This window comes from Rhinopithecus bieti, unplaced genomic scaffold, assembly GCF_001698545.2.
Source record: "Rhinopithecus bieti isolate Rb0 unplaced genomic scaffold, ASM169854v2 scaffold_6380, whole genome shotgun sequence".
Classification (NCBI taxonomy): Eukaryota; Metazoa; Chordata; class Mammalia; order Primates; family Cercopithecidae; genus Rhinopithecus; species Rhinopithecus bieti.
The window spans coordinates 5956347-5978286 of record NW_016806642.1 but is presented as its reverse complement, the minus strand read 5'-3'; the positions used below and the strand labels follow the sequence as shown (position 1 = coordinate 5978286).

Here is a 21940-nt window from a genome sequence, read left to right as displayed (position 1 = left end):
TTTTTTTTTTTTTTTTTTTTTTTTTTTTTTTTACAAATGGGCTTTATTGACATGCCATTAACCACTTGTTTTGTGAAGAAAAAAACATTTTTAAACCTAAAACATGGAACTGTATTTTCCTGTTGAGAGGATTCTTACATTTAAAATTCTCCAAATTGATCAACAGGAATTGATTTCAGGACGTATTCATCAGTAAAAAATAGCAAAGTGAAAAGAGTACATATGGTGTGCCATCTTCTGTATAAAAAAAGTAAGAAAAAACAAAATGAAACTGCATAGGAAAGGTAAATAAGAAACTAACGAATTTGGTTACTCACAAGAAATAGGGAGAAGGAATGAGGGAGGGATTAACGCTACTCTGAGTATCGTTTTTTGGCAACAGTTTTGACTTTTAGGACCATATTAATGGCTTATCTCATTTTAAAAAGTCAAAAAGCATGAGAAAAAAGTAAAATTCACGATCAAGAAAATCTATTTCAAATGAATACTTCAAATGAAGAACTAATCCAAATAATTTTTGAAAACAGTAATTTGACTATGTATCTTTAAGCACAAAAAACTGCAAACAAATCTTGAATGCTTTGCAGGTTTGCTTTTAGCAGTGCTGTGAGCACGGGAATTCTGCAAGTATTTTGTGTGTGATGTAGGATTAAGCAAATGTGCAAATTTATTGCTGCTCTCAGGAGACAGAGATTCAGATTTGAGATGGGATAGAAATATGGAAAAGGGGAAGTCAAGGAAAAACCTTGTATCACTATGAACAGATGAATTTCTAAATGGCCAACCAGCAGAAGGTCAATTAATAAATACGGAAATGATGGAGTTAGAAAATTATGACTATGACTATGGCAATTATTATAGTAATAACTGACTCAGGCAAGAATCATCAATGTATGTTAAAACTACTGGGTGAAACATGACAAAGTACCTCACCACAAAGTATTTACTAATTACAAAGGGAAAATGATTACCTTTTTTTTTTTTTGAGACGGAGTCTCGCTCTGTTGCCCAGGCTGGAGTGTAGTGGCGCGATCTCGGCTCACTGCATGCTCCGCCTCTCGGGTTCATGCCATTCTCCTGCCTCAGCCTCCTGAGTAGCTGGGACTACAGGCGCCCACCACCTCGCTGGGCTAGTTTTTCGTATTTTGTAGTAGAGACGGGGTTTCACCGTGTTAGCCAGGATGGTCTCGATCTCCTGACCTCGTGATCTGCCTGTCTTGGCCTCCCAAAGTGCTAGGATTACAGGCTTGAGCCACCGTGCCTGGCCAAATGATTACTTTTATAGTATATAAACCTGCTGAACATCACTGTAATCAAATGATTAAAATTCATCAATAATAGGACAAAATATCTCTTGATGTAATTCAACATTCTTCTATATTTTTGCCCCAAAATACATAACATGAATAATGACAAAATATCAGGCAAATACAACTGAGGAATGATGTACAAAAAACAGTCTACACTATTTAAAAAATAGAAATTGATTTCAGGACGTATTCATCAGTAAAAAAAGCAAAGTGAAAAGTAAGAAAAAACAAAATGCTTTTTTTCTGACATTTCTGACAAAATGTCACTGTCAGAGAAGACAATAAAAGGTTAAAAAAAATTATTCTAGATTGAAGGAAACTTTAAGAACTATTTTCTAATATGTGATCTTGGATTGAATCCTGGATCAAGAGAAAAGCTGTGATAAAGAATATTACTGGGAAAATTTGAATTTGGAGTATATACTAGGTAACAGTAATTATATCAATGTTAAATTTTCTGATTTTAATATTTTTACTATGGTTAAATAATGCTCTTAGGAAATACACATTGAAGGATTTAGCAGTAAAAAAGGATGTCTGCAACTTCTCAAATATTCAGAAAAGTCTGAGTACCTATGTATGTGTGTGCACATGTGTGACAGAGAGAATAAAAGTACATGTGACAAAATATTAACAATTTGTGACTCTGGGGGAGTGTTAAGGAATTCTTTTTAATATTCTTGCAAATTTTCTATAAATTTTAAATTATTTACCAATCTAGAGTTTAAAAAATGTCTCTAAACTGTTAAAAGCTTACACAAGGTATTTATAGATATTTTACCCATGGAATTTTTTTCTTTTTTTTTCTTGATAGGGTATTTTTCTGTCTCCCAGGCTGGAGCGCAATCTGCGGCGCTAGAGTGATCCTCCCATCTCAGCTTCCTGAGTAGCTGGGACTACAAGCGTGCACCACCCAGGCCTGCTAATTAAAAAAAATTTTTTTGTAGAGATGGGATCTCCCTATATTGCTCAGGCTTGAACTTCTGCTTCAAGTGATCTGCTTGCCTTGACCTCCCAAAGTGCTGGGATTATAGGTGTGACTTACCACGCCCAGCCCAGTGAGAAATTTTGTTTGCAGTTCTAAAGCTTGTTTTCTGCTTCATAAATTTAAGAACTCTACTTCATAAATTTTGTGTTTTTAAGGGTCTCAAGATTTTGGTTTAAATAAACAATGTGTATTTGTAAAAATAATTTGAGTCATGTTTCTATTCAAATTTGTATTTTATTGCATTTAACTTTTTTAAAATTTATTTTAATTAAAAAAATTTTTTTAAGATTGGAAACCATCAACTTGTCTTGACAGCAATGATGACTTTTCTCTGTAGCCTATGGGAGTGGATGGAGTGGGCTGACCCAGGATGTTTTTATCTGTAGACTAACAAAGACATACATACTTCTAAATAGCCAACTACTTTTTCCTAAAGGAGCTGAAAGAATTCATAATGGTAACAAATTAGTGTTACAGATACATATTTTAATATGTAAAGGAGCTTTCACCTTTTATGTGAACTTTGGTACTGTGAAGACAGAGGCAATTTTGTTTAGATTTACCCAGATACATTTCATTCCTAAGAAAAGCCTCTTGGCAATACGTTTATTCAGTTCTGAGAAATGGTGACATTTTAGAAACTTCTTTCAGAAACAGCAGTCACACATGTGGAACACTGGATTAAAATGAAAAATGCGGCCTCTATTTAAGCCCATATTTTTCTACATAGGATCACAACATAGGGTTAGGACATCCTCCCCCGACCCTACATATTTCTAAAGGAAAATCCAATTTTAGAAGTTTCTACTTGCCAAACTTAAAAAACCCAGTCACCTGAAAGTTAGCCAGCAGGGCATTGCCACCAACCCCAAATAAAGCTGTAGGTTTCTTTTTTTTTTTTTTTTTTTTAGACGGAGTCTCGCTCTGTCGCCCAGGCTGGAGTGCAGTGGCCGGATCTCAGCTCACTGCAAGCTCCGCCTCCCGGGTTTACGCCATTCTCCTGCCTCAGCCTCCGAGTAGCTGGGACTACAGGCGTCCGCCACCACGCCCGGCTAGTTTTTTGTATTTTTTTAGTAGAGACGGGGTTTCACCGTGTTAGCCAGGATGGTCTCGATCTCCTGACCTCGTGATCCGCCCGTCTCGGCCTCCCAAAGTGCTGGGATTACAGGCTTGAGCCACCGCGCCCGGCCAAGCTGTAGGTTTCATCACGTGCACCAGACAAATCTACAAGGCTAGTTTCAGTATTCCTCTTTTAAAGAATTTATTTTAAACCTATTATACCACACAGCATGTTTCAAACACTGACATATAACTCCCAGTAAGATAAAACAAAGGCAAAAAGGTTTATCTTATTAGAAACAAGATACACCATCACTTACAGTCTTCAAATATCACTGCACTTTAACTTTCATAATTTGACAAAGCATTCATGAAATAAGCTACAGACTAGTTCTAACAGACAAAAAATACCTTACCTGTAAGCAGACATGCGCCTGTCCTAAATTTTTTATTAGGTAAGAATTTTACAAACATTATTTATATTAGTGGTAATGGAGAGTATTGTGCCTTCTCCAAGCTGCAGGGTGAGAACCACCAAGAGTGTGGTGGAACTTATGGCCCTTCCAAAGCCATGGCTCTTTCGGCCTGCAGATGTCAGCCTCCACCTCCTGGGCTCAAATGATTCTCCTAACTCAACCTCCTATGTAGCTGGGTCCACAGGTGCACACTACCATGCTTGGCTAATTTTTTTATTTTTTGTAGAGATGGGGTCTCATTTTGTTGCCCAGGCTGGTCTCTTAACTCCTTGCCTCAAGTGATCCTCCCTCCTTGGCCTCCCAGAGTCCTGGGATTACAGGCCAGTGATGGATATTGACTATTCACTAGCTTTTGGAAATAAGAAAATTTATTTAGAAACTTGTTTTGTAGTTTATAATCATTAACATTTAGTGTTCTCATAGAAATAGATTATTTGTTCTAATTGGCTAAGAATATATTTAAAAAAAGCACCTTGCTTTCTAAATTACAGTTATTTTCTAGGGTTATTTTTTTCTTTTTTTGAGACAGGGTCTCGCTCTGTCACCCAGGCTACAGTGCATTAGCATGATCATCACTCACTGCAGCCTTGACCTCCTGGGCTCCAGTGATCCTCCCACCTCAGCCTCCCGAGTAGCTGGGACTACAGGCATGTACCACCAAACCCAGCTACTAGGGAGGCTGAGGCAGGATAACAGCTTGAGGCCAGGAGACAGAGGTTGCAGTGAGCCAAGATTGCATCATTGCACTCCAGCCTGGGCGACACAAGACTCTGTCCAAAAAAAAAAAAAAAAAAAAAAAAAAGTAATCATTTTCTTTTCTTTTTTTTTTTTGAGACAGGGTCTCACTGTGTCACCCAGGCTGGCGTGCAGTGGCTATTTACAGGAGGGATCATAGTGTACTACAGCCCTGAACTCCTGGCCTCAAGCAATTTTCTTTCCTCAGTCTCCTGACAGAAATATATATATATATTTTTGAGACAGAGTCTTGCTCTGTCACCCAGGCTGTAGTACTGTGGCACGATATCAACTCACTGCAACCTCCCAACCCGGGTTCAAGTGATTCTCCTGCTTCAGCCTCCTGTGTAGCAGGGACCACAGGCACCCGCCAGCACGCCCAGCTAATTTTTGTATTTTTAGTAGAGACAGGGAGAACTCTCAGCCTAAAGTGATCTGCCCGCCTTGGCCTCCCAAAGTGCTGGGATTACAGGTGTGAGCCAGTACACCTGGCCCGTTATTTTTATATGTTGTAAAATGTCTCAACTCATACTTAAATTCACTAATTATAACACCAATTCATGGAGTGATATACTTAAATAATAGAGATCTTTAGAAACAAATATGGAGAGAAATTAATAAATTAAATAAACATAGGCAAATTCCTATGTGACTCATAACAATGGTTCTTGCTCTTCCCTTGCTCCTTGAAGCCCACTGCCATGGGAGCTATTGTTTTAAAAGTCTGAGCTCTAAATAAATTGATGGGTTTACAAGAAGAAAGAAGGAAAGACACTATTAAGTGGAGCTGATTCGGGGAGAAAAACAACAGGCTTGATTATCTGGTATCACTTTTGTCCAAAAACATTTCCTCCTTTGCTGCCTATTTAGACTTTATGTAACTGCATGAGAAATTAATTTGGTTTAGCAGGCACCTGCTTTCAAATACGAGATTATCTGTGATTTATAAATTTTTACTTGCTACTTGCTTTCACTGTATATCCTTTTCTATAATTTGAACTTTTTCCTGTGTACATATATTTCTATGTTAAAAAACATTAAATAAGTTAAACAAAAAAGAATGCTTTCCTGTTAATATCCAGTTGAGATCAGTTCACTGAGGAAACAAAAGCTTTGATTAGGAGTAGGAAGAAATAATTTACAACAAAAATATTTGTGGGGCAGAAAAGACTGAAACATGCAAATATTTGGAGCTGGAGGAGCAGCATGTCAAGGGGAAACAGCTACTAAAAGCAAATAATGGACAGATGTAGGAGATGCCAAACAATGAGGCTTCTTTGAAAAATTCTTCTCTTTGTTCCTAAAGTATTTTAAATGGCACTCAATTTCCACATCTTTTAATCTGGACTACTACCAAAACTATAGTTCAGCTATATTACAAAATAAATAGATCTGTGCCCTGACTCAGGGCTATAATCACAGATTATAACACTATTTGCATGGAAAATGCATTCTGAGTTCCATGTAAATGACTCCAAAAACATTTGTAAACATAACCCATTTCTAAATTGAGGAAGGTATATTAACTTACAGCATAAGATCATAAGCTCCCAGGCTGCATGCAGAATCTCACACCTGTAATCCCAGAATTTTGGGAGGCCTGGGTGAGTGGATTGCTTGAGCCCAGGGGTTTGATACTAGCTTGGGTAACATGGTGAAACTCCGTCTCTGCAAAAATACACAAAAATTTGTAGGGCGTGGTGGTGTGGACCTGTAGTCTCAGCTACGCAGGAGGCTGAGGTGGGAGGATTGCTTGAACCCAGGAGGTTGAGGCTGCACTGAATGGTGATCACACCATTGTGCTCCAGCCTGGGCAACAGAGTGAGACCCTGTCTCAGGGCAAAAAACAAAAAACAAAAAAACAAAACAAAACAAAACCATAAGCTCCCAATGGGGAGAAACTTCATTTTCCTTATCTTTACTCTTTATAGTGTCCACTGGTGTGGTACATAGAAGATACACTGAAATGGTAAATGAGCTAAACATATGCACTACTTTGAAAATTTAACCCCTGTTCTGCTTAATTCAATCCTTCCAGGAAGACGATACAAATACAGTTGTCCCTCAGTATCTGTGGAGAATTGGTTCCAGGACTCCTGCAGATACCAAAATCCATGGAGGCTCAAGTCTCCTATATAAAATGGTGCATTTGCATATAACCTATGCACATCCTCCCATATATTTTAATCATCTCTAGATTACTTATAATACCCAACACAATGTAAATGCTATATAAATAGTTGTTATACTGTATTGGTTTAGGAAATAATAAGAAAAGAAGTCTGTATATGTTCAGTACAGATGTAACCATTCATTTTTTTCTCAAAATATTTTCAATCTGTCATTGGTTGAATCCATAAATGTGTAATACACACATATGGAGAGCCATCTGTATTCTTTCCAGGCTTTTCCTACGTAGACAGTAGCTTTCTGCAGATAATGTCTTCATTCAAAGGAACCACCGACAGGACAATATGAAAATGATTGGTTGCTGGCCTGTAGGCCTTCCAGGTTCCTCTAGATCTCTCTCTGCTGGCTTCACTGTTTCTAGTTCCATCCTGAACCAGCTATGTGTTAGACACTTTGTTCCTAAACCACGTATTACTTCTCCATCCATGTAAATCTGAAGTAAGTGTCTTACTCTATTTTACCCTGAGCTGGTCTATTATGCATATGCTGGGAGAACTGGGCTCAATGAGTATTAAAATTAAGGCATCATATATAACCATTATAGAATATCACAAACCACATCACAACTAAGGTATTTTACTTATTTAAGAGAGAATATTTCAGGTCAGGTATAAACTATTAATTTCTACAAATAAATTCTTTTAAATGGTTACTTTAACAAATATGAACATCTTCCTGCAAGATACACATATGTAATTTCAAAAGTAACAAACTTACTCATCATTGTCTTTTGTTGTCGATTCTTTGCTTTCAGTTAAACTGGGGTGATTCAATTTTTTTCTCTTTTCTATATATGTGTAATAAAGAAAAGGACATAAAGGAGAAATCATCAAATTTTAAATAGAATTTAGTTTGTCAAATTTTAAATAGAAAGTAAAAAGGTGGACAAATGGAAGGGAGGTGGGAAAAGAAACAGTATCCTATTTTGTTTTTTTTTTTCCCATTTCCTATTTGCCTAATTTCTTATTCACAATACCACATAAGAAAAAATAATCTTTTGAATAAAATTTCCATTGAAGGTTGGTATATTAAAGAGAAATCCAATATGATTCCATAATTAGGTTGAAATGCATTAGTAAACTTTATTAGATAAAGGATACTTTCATCAAAGATTTTAATCAATGATATTATATTAATGCTTCCAGTTTGCATTATTCCACCTCTATTTTTTTTCTCAAGTTAACAACAAGGGATTGGTGATACTGATACTCAGAAAATAGTTAAGTTCCTCGTAGTATCACTGTAAAATAAATTTGATTTTAGGGGTAAAAGTACCTTTTAATTTTATTTTTAAATTGACACTAAATATTTATAGTGTATAACATGTTCTGAAATATGTATATATTGTAAAATGGCTAAACCAAACTAGTTAACATATCTATTACCTTACATACTTACCATTTTTTTGTGGTATGAACACTGAAAGTCTACTTTCTTAGCAATTTTCAACTATGTAATATGTTGCTATCAATTATAGTCAATTATACAATAATTGAACTTGTTCCTCCTGTCTAGCTGAAATTTTTTATCATTTGGTCAACATGTTCCCAATCACTCAGCCCTCCCGACCAGCAGACCCTGGTAAAACCACCATTCTATTTTCTGTTCTATGATTTTGACTTTTTTAGATCCCACTTATAAGTGAGATCATGTGACATTTGTCTTTCTGTGCCTGGCTTACTTCCCTTAACATAATATCCTCCAGGTTCATTCATGTTGTCCCAAGTGGCAGGATTTCCCTCTTTTTAAACATTAAGAGAATTCCATTGAGTATATATACCATATTTTCTTTATCCATTCATCTGTTCATGGGCACTTAGGTTGATTTAGTATCTTAGCTATTGTGAATAATGGTGCAATGAACATGGGAGTCCAGATATTTCTTTTGACATACTTATTTAATATCCTTTGAATATACACCCAGTAGTGGGATTGCTGGGTCATATGGTAATTTTATTTAAATTTTTTGAGGACCTGAATCTTTAAATGTGTATTTAGTAAATCCTTGGAAAGATCTAAGTATATCATTCATTATTTATTTAAGATAACAGGCTGGGCGCAGTGGCTCACGCCTGTAATCCCAGTGCTTTGGGAGGCCGAGGCAGGCGGATCACAAGGTCAGGAGATTGAGACTATCCTGGCTAACTCGGTGAAACCCCGTCTCTACCAAAAACACAAAAAATTAGCCGGGCACGGTGGCAGGCGCCTGTAGTCCCAGCTACTCGGGAGGCTGAGGCAGGAGAATGGTGTGAACCCTGGAGGCGGAGCTTGCAGTGAGCTGAGATCCGGCCACTGCACTCCAGCCTGGGCGACAGAGCAAGACTCCGTCTCAAAAAAAAAAAAAGATAACAATAAAATAAATAAATCATTACATTCCATTTAAAATGCCATATAGTCATCCGAGGTCATGGCTTATCTAAACTTTTACAAGTTTCACAAATTGACAGAGGCACACGTGAAGACATAGGATGTAACTAAGTCATAATCCTTCATATGCCCACTGGGTTGAAATGTAAGTTTGTTTGATTTTATAGCTCTAGTAGAACATAATGCTTGTACTTATCAATGGTTAAGCAGATAATTGTTTTATGAGCTATTTAGTTGTTTGTTCTAGAGTACTTTATACTACCATATACACCAAGTACTTTAAACACATTTGATATATAATTAGCAAGTATTTGAGAATACATATTAGTATAGTTAAGATTTTCAGTGCCTTGCATATACTGGCTTTTGATGTTTACTGAATGAATAAACAAGCAAATGAATGAATAACCCAAACTGTTGACCACTAAGAAAAAACAGTCAAAAGAAACTCAATTTCATTGAGTCCACTGGTTCAGAAGTCGATTAATAACTCCTCTCATTGTCATTTTGAACCTATGTCTTCCTCAAAAACAACAACAACAAAAACCTATCATAATTGTTACCCCAAAATAGTCTCTAATGGCAAAAGGAGAAAAAAGTTATAATTTAAAAATTTTGTTAAAGCACTAGTTATTTCTCTTGTTTATGAACTATGCCTTATTTGACAAGTCAGTATCCTTGTTTCAAACAGAATAAATTAATATGGTTAAAAATGTAGTAAAGAATGTAAGGGGAAAAGAATAACAATATTTTGTGATTTTAGAGAGTTTTGGAGTAATAAATTAAAATCTGTCTCTGAAAAAAAGTTAAGCTGAAAATGAATGTTTTGTGGAAAACCACAAATGAAAACCCAAATGTACCTTAAACTGTTATTTCAGAAAATCTTTGCCTAAAGGTCAATACTAATTTCCTGAATTTTGTACTATGCTGTTTGCATTCAGTAAGGCTCCAAAATTAAGTATTAAAATTACTTTGCTCCTTTAACTTGTAATTCGTTTTCACATTTCAGCACTAATAGCAAAAAATGTCAGGTAAGAAATAGTAAAGAATGTTATCTGAATTTTCACTAGGTATTCAATGCCTTTCGGAATATTTTTATTATAAAAGAACTAGTCAAATATCTCACCCTGTAAAAATGTGCATCAATAGTATTAACCTCAGTCTTCTCGTGGAAGCATTTATGATTTTAAATAATTTTCAGCTGTTAAATATGAAGAATTTTAATATTTCTAAGAGTAATACTTAGATCAGTTATTAGACTGTTGAGTAATAATACAACATATTGAGTAGTAAATGAGTTTTCCAGTTACTTAATACATTCCTTTATTTCATTCCATTCTATTAAAAAAAAGTAAGCACAATGAATATATACAAAAGGACTGTGGAATCTATATGGTACTTTTCTTGTGAGATTATATGTAAAAGTGAGCAAACACTTGTGTATTTGACTCTCTTCAAGTGTAGTTTCATAAAACATTGGTGATAAATGTACCATCACTGAATCTGAACTAGATTCAGAATTGTATTTGAGCTTTTTGGTAAGGCTCCAGGGAGCTCTTTCCTTAACAAATGAAGATAGCTTTCAACAAATTGTTCACACTTGGAAGCACAATCAATAGTGATGACAATGGCTAACACTTACATGGTATTAATTAGGGCCAGGCATTGCTTTAAATATGTTACATATGATATCTAATTAACTTGCACAACTCTGACATAGTCACTCTTGTTCCCATTTTACAGATGAGAAAATAGAAGTACAGAATGGTTACATAACTTATCCCAGTCCATAAAGTTAGTGAGTGAGGACTGAAACCCAGACATTTAGCTGAAGACTGTGCTCTTAACCATGATGCAATGCTTATTAATAGACTAATGTAGGCTAGGCACAGTGGCTCATGCCTGTAATCCTAGCACTTTGGGAGGCTGAGGTGGGTGGATTGCCTGAGCTCAGGAGTTTCAGACCAGCCTGGGCAACATGGTGAAACCCTGTCTCTACTAAAATACAAAAAATTACCTGGGCACGGCAGTATGTGCCTATAATCCCAGCTACTTGGGAGGCTGAGACAGGACAATCACTTGAACCTGGGAGGCAGAGGTTGCAGTGAGCCAAGATTACACCACTGCACTCCAGCCTGCATGACAGAATGAGACTCCATCTCAAAAAAAAAAAAAAAAAATTAATGTAAAGTCCAAACAGGTTTAGGCTGGTATCATGCTGCTTATAGGTACCCTTACTTTATAGTTGATAAATATTATAGGCAATCATTTTGGTCTCAAACAAAAAGTTAAGAGTTGGGAAAACCTTGATCCACAGAGATTTAAGTGATTTGTCTAAGGTGGTCAAACAAAGGTTACTTGCAATGTAGGATCAGTTGAAGGCCTGCAGGCAAAGAGGTGAATGAGATACTGATACAGTCCTGCTATTCTTTTAATAAACCAAATTAATATTAATAAACTAGAGTGGTAGGTAAATAACCTCTTTAGAGGATCAACTCATGAAAAATAACAATATTCTTTTTTTTTTTTTTTTTTTTTTTTTTTTTTTTTGAGACAGAGTCTCACTTTGCCAGCCCAGCCTGGAGAGCAGTGGAGCCATCTCTGCTCACTGCAACCCCTGCCTCCCAGGTTCAAGTGATTCTCCTGCCTTAGCCTCCCGAGTAGCTGGGACTACAGGCATGCACCACCACGCCTGGCTAATTTTTGTATTTTTAGTAGAGACTGGGTTTCGCCATGTTGGCCAGGCTAATCTTGAACTCCCGACCTTAGGTGATGTGCCCACCTCAGCCCCTCAAAATGCTCGGATTACAGGAGTGAGCCACTGCACACGGCTGAATGGTTCTTTTTCACTCAAAATGAAAACACTTTTATTAAGTCGCATAGATATAAATGTAATAACATTCTTAAAATATTACTTACACTATTGAATAGAAGGTTATTGCTGAGAAAATGGAAATAACTTTTTATCTACTAAAACAGTAATATTTGGGAAGCAGTAACAAAAATACAGGTTTTTTACATCTTTCATTCAGATTACTTTGTGTTGACTGGGTACTTGACAGTCTGGTAACTGACCTTAGTGTTATTCTTAGAAATATTAAAACCTGTCATATTTAAAAGCTGAAAAGTATTTAAAAGTCTAAGTCCTTCCATGAAAATATTGAGATTAATATTATTGATCTACATTTTACAGGGCAAGATATTTGACTAGTTCTTTTACAATAAAAATGTTTAGCATTTGGCCCACACCTCAGATTGCTCACCACAGATTTAAGGAGATAGTATGGTAGTTTATCAGCTCCTTTACATATTGTTTGTTCCTTCTGCTACTTGAAAAAAAATCAGTCTTGCCAGAGGGCTACCATTTCATTAGACTTTTCAGAGAACCAGCTTTGGATTTGTTGCTTATTGCCCTGTTTTCAATTTATAATTTCTCTTCATATCATTATTTCCTTTCTGCTTTGGGGGGTTCATTCTGTTGTTCCTTATCAGTCATTCTGAGTTGAATGCTTGACTCAATAGTTTTCAATCATTCTTCCTTTTTAAATACAGTCATGAGCAGTATAACACTTTGGTCAGTGACAAACCACATACATGACAATGGTCCCATAAGATCATAACACCATATTTCTACTGTACCTTTTCTACTCAGATATGTTTAAATATACCAATACCATTATGTTTTGATTGCCTATGGTATTCAGTACAGTCCACTGTATAGGTTTGCAGCCTAGGAACAGGCTATACCATATAGCATAAATGTGTAGTAGGCTATGCCATCTAGGTTTGTGTAAGTACAATCTATGATGTTCATACAATGACAAAATCACTGAACAATGCCTTTCTCAGAAGGTATCCCCATTGTTAAGTGACACACGACTGTATATGCATTTGTAAGTACAGCTGGCCCTCTGTATTAGTGGGTTCCACATCTGTGGATTCAACCAACCATGGATCAAAAATACTTTATTTAAAAAAAGGATGGCTGCATTTGTACTGAACATATACAGACTTTTCCTTGTCATAATTCCCTAAACAATACAGTATAACAACTATTTCCATAGCACTTACATTGTATTAGGTATATAAGTAATCTTGAGATAATTTAAAGTATATAGGAGGGTGTATTGGATATATGCAAATACTATACTATTTTCTACAAGGGACTTGAGGGTCTGTGGATCTTGGAAACTGAGTGGGATCCAGGAACCAATTCCCCAGATATGAAGGAAGGACTGCATAAAGCTTCCACCAAGAACTGCTTTAGTATAATGTACATATAAATTTCTCCTCTAAGTGCTGACATGTTTTCATTATCATTCAATTCTAAATATTTTATACTTTCCATTGTAATTTTTCTGATCAATGAATTATTTAGAAGTTTCTTGGTTTCCAAATATACAGGTTAAAATTTTTGGAGGGCTGCCTTTTCATTATTGATTCCTAATTGTATGAAAGTTTAGTCAGAGAGTGTGAGCTGTATGACTGTAATTTTTAATACAGTGAGACTTCCTCTGTAACTCCAAGCTGGTTACATTTTTGTGAACGTTCCATGTGTGCTTTATTATATGTTGGGTATTTTTCTGACCACAGCTTGTTAGATAAGCTTGCTAATTATGTACAACTTGCCTATATCCTTCCTTTTTAACCTCTTCATCAGTTTCTGAAAGAGATAGTTTAAAATCTCCTACAATGACTGTGGATTTATCAGTTTCTCCCTTGTTATCCTGTCATATTTCATCATGTTTTGAGTTTTTTAGATGCACATATGGCTCAGGATCCTTTTATTTTTGTAGTGGTGAATCTTTCTCTATCTCTTATGAAAAGAGCCCCATTATCTTCAATAAAGCCTTTTAGGCATAAAGTCTATTTCAGCCTGTCTATTTTGTATCAACTACTAGCTTTTTTTAAAAAAGCTAGTATTTGCTTTGCTTTCTTTTCTATTCCTTCAGATTTAATTGTCTTATGTCTTTTCTTAAAGTCTAATTAATTAAAATGGCTATTAATTAAAATGGCTAAAATATGTATGGAACATATACTATTAATGTATGTCAAGTACCACTCTAAGTACTTTCTGTGTATTAATCCATTTAATCCTCAAAATTCTGAGGTAGGAATTACTATCTTCCCCATTTTGCAGGCAAGAAAACAAAAAACACAATGAAGTCAAGTGATAGGTATCTCATCATTTGCCTGAAAATACAAGGACCTTAATGAGTTAATTGGTGCAGCACACCAACATGGCACATGTACACATATGTAACAAACCTGCACCTTATGCACACGTACCCTAGAACTTAAAGTATAAACAAACAAACAAACAAACAAACAAAAAAACCACATCGTAACTCTTATCTGTTGCCTCCTTATCTTCCATGCTAGTGTGGTCTATTATTTGTTTTTCACCCGCTCTCCAATTGTTTGACTTTTGCTTTATAGTCAGCAAAACTTGTAATTAGATTAACATGTTTGCTGATTCACTTTTTCATCATTGCTTTTTGCAATTCCACTCCTTTATCTGAGGTTCACTTTACCTCTTGGAGAAATAACTTATTTTGTAGTTATTTTACTGAGAATCTGCGAGTGGCAAACTCTCTGAGACTGTCTGAAAATATCTTTATTTCATCCTCACTTCCTGGATAAAAACTCAACTGTGATTCCTAATTGATACTATTATTGCATTTTCTGCTGGAGTCTACTGATACAAATAAGAAGTTTATCAGTCTGTTATTCTCTTGTAAGTACTATCTTTTCTCTGGTTGCCCTTAAAATTTTGTCTTTGATGTTGTACATACAGTTTTATCATGAAATAACTAGATGTGGATCTGTTTTACTTTATCCTGCGCAGACTTAGCATGCTACTCTAATTTGCACATTCTTATCTTTCCTTAATTATGAACAACTGATAGTCCTTATATCTTAGAACACTGCCTACGGCCCATTCTCTGTATTTCTTCCTTGTAGAACTCCAACTTGGCAGATGTTGGAGAGTTTTATTCTGCCTATCATTTCTCTTTATTATCACATTTTCCTTTTATCTCTCTGTGCTGTTATATTGTTATAGTCTGAGTGATTTTTACAGATCTATTGTCCAGTTAATAAGTACTCTCTGACTATGCAAATTTATTTATTCTTCTACTTTCATTATTAAATAACGAGTCTGAAGTGTTCATGGGAGTAAAGGGGAAAAATTTACTCTTTCTTCTTTTCTAAAATGCATACAATTGACCCTTGAGCAACTTGAGGGTTAGGAGTGCCAACCCCCCATGTAGTCAAAAATCCAAGTATAACTCTTGAATCCCCAAAAACTTAACTACCAATAGCGTACTGTTGGCCAGATGCCACAAAGTCAATTAACACATATTTTGTGTGTTACATGTATTATACTGTGTATTCTTACAATAAAGTAAGTTAGAGAAAAAAGTTATTAAGAAAATCATAAGATAAAATATTTACAGTATTGTAAAGTATTAATCAATACCATAAGTTTGTCATCTGTTTACAAGATGAACTGTCAGAAACAGTAGGAACTACAGCTGCAGACCTTAATCTACGGTACATATCAAGCAATTCAACTTTTTCTTGTAATGTCATGATTTTTCTCTGCTCATTGGGAGCACTTTCAGCATCACTAGTGGCACTTTATGTGGGTTTCACGGTGTTATTCAAGGTTTCCAGCATAGCCCTAAACATGATGAAAAACATACGAGAACCATGAGATCACTTTTTATTGCAATATACAATTTACCTGAGAGACACACTGCTTGTGCAGAGATTATCAGCATCACATGGTATGTCAAGCAGATACTTGCAACACTTGAGCTCACTAAAACAGCAACAGGAGGTAGCTATGAAATTATTACAGTAGTAGAGTATGTACTAGTTAATTTTATGCAGTTATGATTTAATACTGCATCTTTATATTCATTTACATTTCTCTCAACTGCAAATGGGACTGTGTAGGGTCTAAGTGTTTGTATGCATTAATTTTGATACATTTTATTTTTTTATAATAAATTTGTGTATGTTTTATGGTAAATGATAGACTAGTAGCTACATATATTTTATGCATCCATGGCAAATCTAACTTTTTTTTTTATATTTATAGTCTATAAAGTTTGTCTGCAGGGTTTTACAAAGTTGTCACAAAACTCCAAAAAATTTTCCAGTATGTTTATTCTAAAACAATCTTCATATAAGTTGACCTGTGTAGTTCAAACCTATGTTGTTCAACGGCTAACTGTAATAGCATGGAGAAACTTGCTACGGGTCTGAGGAGGGCAGCAATATAATAATGTACACACACATTAAGAAATATATAAATGATATACAACATACACACATACATATAGAGTTACGTGTCACTTAACTATGGACATACATTCTGAGAAGTGCATCATGAGGTGATCTCATTGTTGTGCAAACATCGTAGGTATACTTATACAAACCTCCATTGTATAATCTAGCACACACCTAGTGTATAGCCTATTGCTCCTAGTCTACAAACCTGCACAGCATATTACTGTACTGAACACTGTAGGCAATTGTAACATATTGTAAGTATTTGTTTATCTAAACATATCTAAACATAAAAATGCACAGTAAAATACAGTATTATAATCTTACAGGACCATCATTGGTCAGTTGTTGAACAAAACATCATTATGCAGTACATAACTATATCATGTACTATACATAACTGTACATGCTACGCTTTTATACGACTAGCAGTGAACTAGGTTTGTTTACACTGGCATCACCACAAAAATGTGAGTAACGTGTTGTGCTACAATGTTATGATGGCTACTGGGCCACTAAACAATAGGAATTTTTCAGCTCCATTATAATCTTGGGGGACCCCGATGTATATACATAGTTTGTCACTGACTGAAACGTTATTATGTGCTCCATGAACGTATCTGTTAAATGTATAAACTAAAGAGCTGAAACAAAACCCATATTTGGCCAATGTAGAATCTATGTAGAAGGAAGACATAGAACCAAATTTTTCATCCTTTTATAACTACAAATGTATTTAAATATAACATTAAGTTTTCTGTTCGCACAGTACATGGTTCAAATGTACATAGAAAGTACATATAAATATCTGGAGAAGGAGTATTCCAGGTGGAGAGAACTGCAAGACCCCGTGGCAAGAAGGGGCTCAGCATGACTGACAAATAGCAAGAAGGTAAGAGTGGCTACCTTCTTGAGTAGCCACTCAAGAGTGGCAAGAAGGTAAGTAGTGTAAAAAAAGGGTAGAAAATGAGGCAGACGAGGTGTTTGGGAATTAGATGGACATATGGCCTTCCATGTCATGATAAGGTTTTGGATCTCATCATAAGTGTGATGGGAAGTGAGTAGCACCTAAAATGTCCTTGAAAATGTTATTTAAATTTTATATTATGTTTTGTATAATATTTTTAAAGTGGGCTTTGTTAAGAGATTATGACCTTATTTAGAATTTAACTGACTTCATAAGTCATATTTTCTCATTTATTTTGAACTAAGTTACTTCATAAAAATCAAGCTTTTTTATTTTTAAAACATGTACAAGATGATATGTTAGCATAAGCAATGTAATTATTACAAATGACATAATCTGATACAGAATTCTGGACAAAATTCTCCTGTTTAGAGACTTCTATATGTGAGATATATACATTACGGCACACATGAAACATGTATGTACAGTCTGATGAATAACTAGAGTGAATCAGTGTAACCACTATGTAGGTCAAAAAACAGAACATTGCCAGCACCTCTGAAACCTTTGCTATTTGACTTTTAAAAAAAGAGCTTACTTAGGACTATAATTTGTGATAATTATCCACTTAAATGTCAACAGAAATCATGTGACCAATCTTTTTATGGGCAAAAAGAATGTCCCCTTAAGTCCATATTTAATTTCAATATGGAAATTGAGTACATATCAACTTAAAATCTTTTCACATTTCAGTATAGGGATGTACAATCTCTAAGGCATTTATTTTAATTAAAAGATATATCATGTATATAAGAATAGAACTATGAAACTTAAAGTGTATACATTTTCATACAGTTTAGGGAAAGAGAAACCTAATAGTCACAGCTTTAGGATAAAAAGCATTTGATTAAAGTAAAATTAAAGACATTCAAAACTTTAAGATCTCATTTTGTGTAACATAACAAATCACGTAAAATAAGACTTCTTTGTTTCTGGGTAGCTTCTAGTATATGCTAGCACTCATTAAATGTTAAACAATAAAATGTGAATTAGGCTAATGACAGTATATCTAAAGGATACACTATTAAATTTGAGCCTATTTAAAATTTTATATTATAAAACTACATGCCACGATTCATAACCTTTCTCAAAAAAATAGATAAATAAACCCATGAAATCGAGATTTGTGTTTTAAATCAGTATTTTAGCAATAAACTACCAGAGGACAACAAATATGTATGGTCAAAATTAAAATTAAACTAATAATATTTTAAAATAAAGAATTTCATACTAAAATTAGATTTTCTCTACGGAAAATTCTACAAACCTTTTGTAAATACATTTGAAATAGTCAAGAAAAAGAAGGGAATGAAATATAATAAATAAAGGTAAGCTATATAAAGATATACTAAACGTGGGTAAAACTAAATGGAAAACATGAATAAAAATAACATTTAGAAATATCACTCTTAAGTTGTAGTGCAGCAGCACCTGAATTATGCTGCCGTTAATTTATGCACATGATAGATAGCTTGTTAAGGGGCATATCTGTAACCATTATAATTGATAGTGGCTGAAGGCAAGTCAGGCCATAATTTCTATTTAATGGATGGGATAGTAAGGGAACAAAGCCTGCAGTTGCATTTTAAAACAAGTGCCAAAAGTTTACATTTATGTCCAAAGTAACACCTATATTAAGGTATTAAATTATTTGAGAGAAGAGAAAAATCAGCTGTAGCAAGATCCATATATAATTAAAGCAAAATTTTGATTTAGCCAATAACTAGAAAAACCTTAAAATAAGTAGAAAAGAATGTTCAACTAACCATTTGATAGTCGATTTCTGTGCTTTTGTTCTTCAGAGCTTGTGGGAGAAGCAAACAGACTCATTTGACAAGTTCCAGTTGTTGGAGAATAACTTATAAAACTTTTCTTCCTTGTGATTTTTGAAGGATCAAATGACTGGATATAAATAATAATTTAGGACAGAAATAGTTATGTCATAGATTTTTGAAATTATATGCCATTAAAATCAGCAAAATTCAAATTCGTTTCCTTGCTCTTGCTTTTCAGATTACAAATATACTTAATTATCACTCTCAGAGTAAACACTGTTCTTTCAAATTAGGTAGACATTTCAGGTCTCTATAATAACTAGAACATCTCAATTTGATATTTACTAAATTTTAGCATTAAAGGGTTACTACCTTCTGAGATGGTATTTCCAAATAGGTTAGAGATGGCCAACTCTCCCAACCATACCCTGACTTCTGCTTTCCGCTGAACTTGAAGTATAATTATGGGGCCAGGGTAGGAAAACTCTCAGAGGTGCCTATTACTAAGCCTCACACAGAAACCTTAGGAAGGATAACTGCTGTCCTATAGCTTCACAAAGTGGTCTGATGTAGTGTCTTGCTTCAATAATAACCAAAATAATGTCCAAACAATTGAGTCAGGCATTTAAGGCCTTTGAGGATCTGGCCTATCTTACAAACCTCCTCTTAGCAGCTTCCTCCTTTGTGTTTCCACAGGTGTTGGACATACCTCTTATTTCAGGTAACATATTTTAATAAGTTTTAATTTTTCTGTCTGTTCCATTAGAATTTGCTCCTGAAAATAAATATTATCTTTTCATCTTTATATCCTAGAGAACTAAAAAAATGTGTGAGGAATGAATGACTTACAAGGAACAGTCCAGTAAATTTGGCCATCTTGCTCTACTCAGAATATACTAATTTGTTCATTGGTTCATTCATCCAATTATTCACTGTTACCTACAGCTTCAGTAACTAGGCTATGTGCATTTGGGCCTCAGATCATTCTGTGATCTCAGCTTGGAACATCCTCTTTTTCATCTTCCCCAGGACCTAGACTTTCTTTAGTTTAGGTCCTTATTCATGATCCCTTTCCTTCAAACATCCATTGTCATACTATTAATTGTTCCCTTTCCTGAATTCCCTTAAAACTTGCTTTCCATAAGGTTTACTGATCACCCACCAGCACTGCTAACTAATGTGTACTAATGTGTACAAAGAAATATAACAAATTGCTCTGGCCTTAAGGAGTGTCTACCAAAAGTTAGAACAACAATGAAGGGGTTTTAAATTAGTATGTATGCAATGAAATTCAGAGAAGAGGGAAAATTCAAAGTTGGCTGCAGTAGTCTGTCACAGAAAAAAGCATGAGAAATCTGGAATAAGAGGTGGAACAGACAGCATAGGATGGATCTGGGGGATACAGGAAAGGTCTGATGGCTCCTATATTGCCAACATACTGGATATAGCTTGGCAGAGGATTTGAAATAGTTCCTTAACTCTGCATGGTCAACTATCCTTTATTTTTAAGAGACCTATGGAGGAAATAGTGGCTGTGTCATCTTTTTTAGTAATCTTAATATTAGTTCCAGAATCTATAGCATTCAAAAAAATTTTTTTACAGTTAAGATTTTAAATATTGGGAAACAATATTTAATTATATTGAGAAACAAAAGGCATTTTTTATTTTATGTATCCATAGTGGCCACAAAAGGAATGAATATCTTTTAAAAAATCAAACTATAATATCAAGTTATAACTCTAAAGCAATCTTTTTTTGTACAGTGAAAGGGTTTTAAGTCTCTTTATCAGGTGGTTATTATTACCTCTCCATCTTGAGTTTTCACCTGTTTGTATGTATTCAGTCATAAACTATGACATTTATCCAATTCCTACTCTACTTTTCCAAGAATTTATTGCCCAGAACTACTTCACTGTGTATGTACAAGAAATGAAAGTCACTACCCTAATGTACATTTATGTCAATCTGTTTTCCTATTTTCATCAAAAAATTATTTATCCAATTGCCAAATGTCTAAACATTTTAACTGTAGATCATACATTTCTCCTGGGAAACAATTTTCCAGCTTTCAGAAAATAACTCTCTAAGTGTGCATGTGCTGTGTGTGTGTGTGTGTGTGTGTGTGTGTGTGTGTGTGTATTTGCCTCATTTTAGAAATACTGAGGCTTCTCTCTCTCTTTTTTTTTTTTTGGTCATTTGTGTTGGTTCAAAAGAAAAATGTCTGTCTACAACTACCACACACAGAAGGAAAACTGAAAATCTACCCTTTCCCTCCTATACCACTAAATATTCTTCAGTAAATATGCACTTCTGTTTATCTGCCCTACTGGTACACACAAAGGCATAACCCTACTTCCGTAAGTTTTCTTTCCCTCAAGGTTGTACCAAGTTCCTCTAACTTTTAATCTCTGAAGAGGTTTAAAAGTAATCCTAGAATCCATCTGAGAATTTCCATTCTGCCATCTCCCAAACTTTGAAAGTCTTGGCCTACTCATTACTCTCCCACAAAAGGAAGAATTAAGAATACTGGGATTTGAGAGAAGACTGAGCTATTGAGAAGTCAGTACTCCTTCCACTCAGCAAGGATGAGTACTACCTATGAGCCCTTTAGAAAAACAGGAAGAAAAAGTAAGAGGGCTAGTTTTGGCTAGAAAAAAGCAAGGACTCAGGATGTAAACAAAATGAGAAAGGAAGGGAGGAAGGAAGGAAGGAAGGAAGGAAGGAAGGAAGGAAGGAAGGAAGGAAGGAAGGGAGGAAGGGAGGAAGGGAGGAA

At 35.0% G+C, this 21940-nt stretch overlaps 1 protein-coding gene across 1 annotated transcript in view; it reads right to left on the bottom strand.

Moving 5' to 3' along the window:
* ITGB3BP (integrin subunit beta 3 binding protein) overlaps window positions 1–21940 on the bottom strand; it is an 84601-nt gene that overhangs the window by 26486 nt on the left and 36175 nt on the right. Inside the window, 2 exon segments of the mRNA XM_017877214.1 lie at window positions 7476–7545; window positions 19158–19293. Coding sequence (XP_017732703.1) covers window positions 7476–7545; window positions 19158–19293 — 206 coding nt within the window.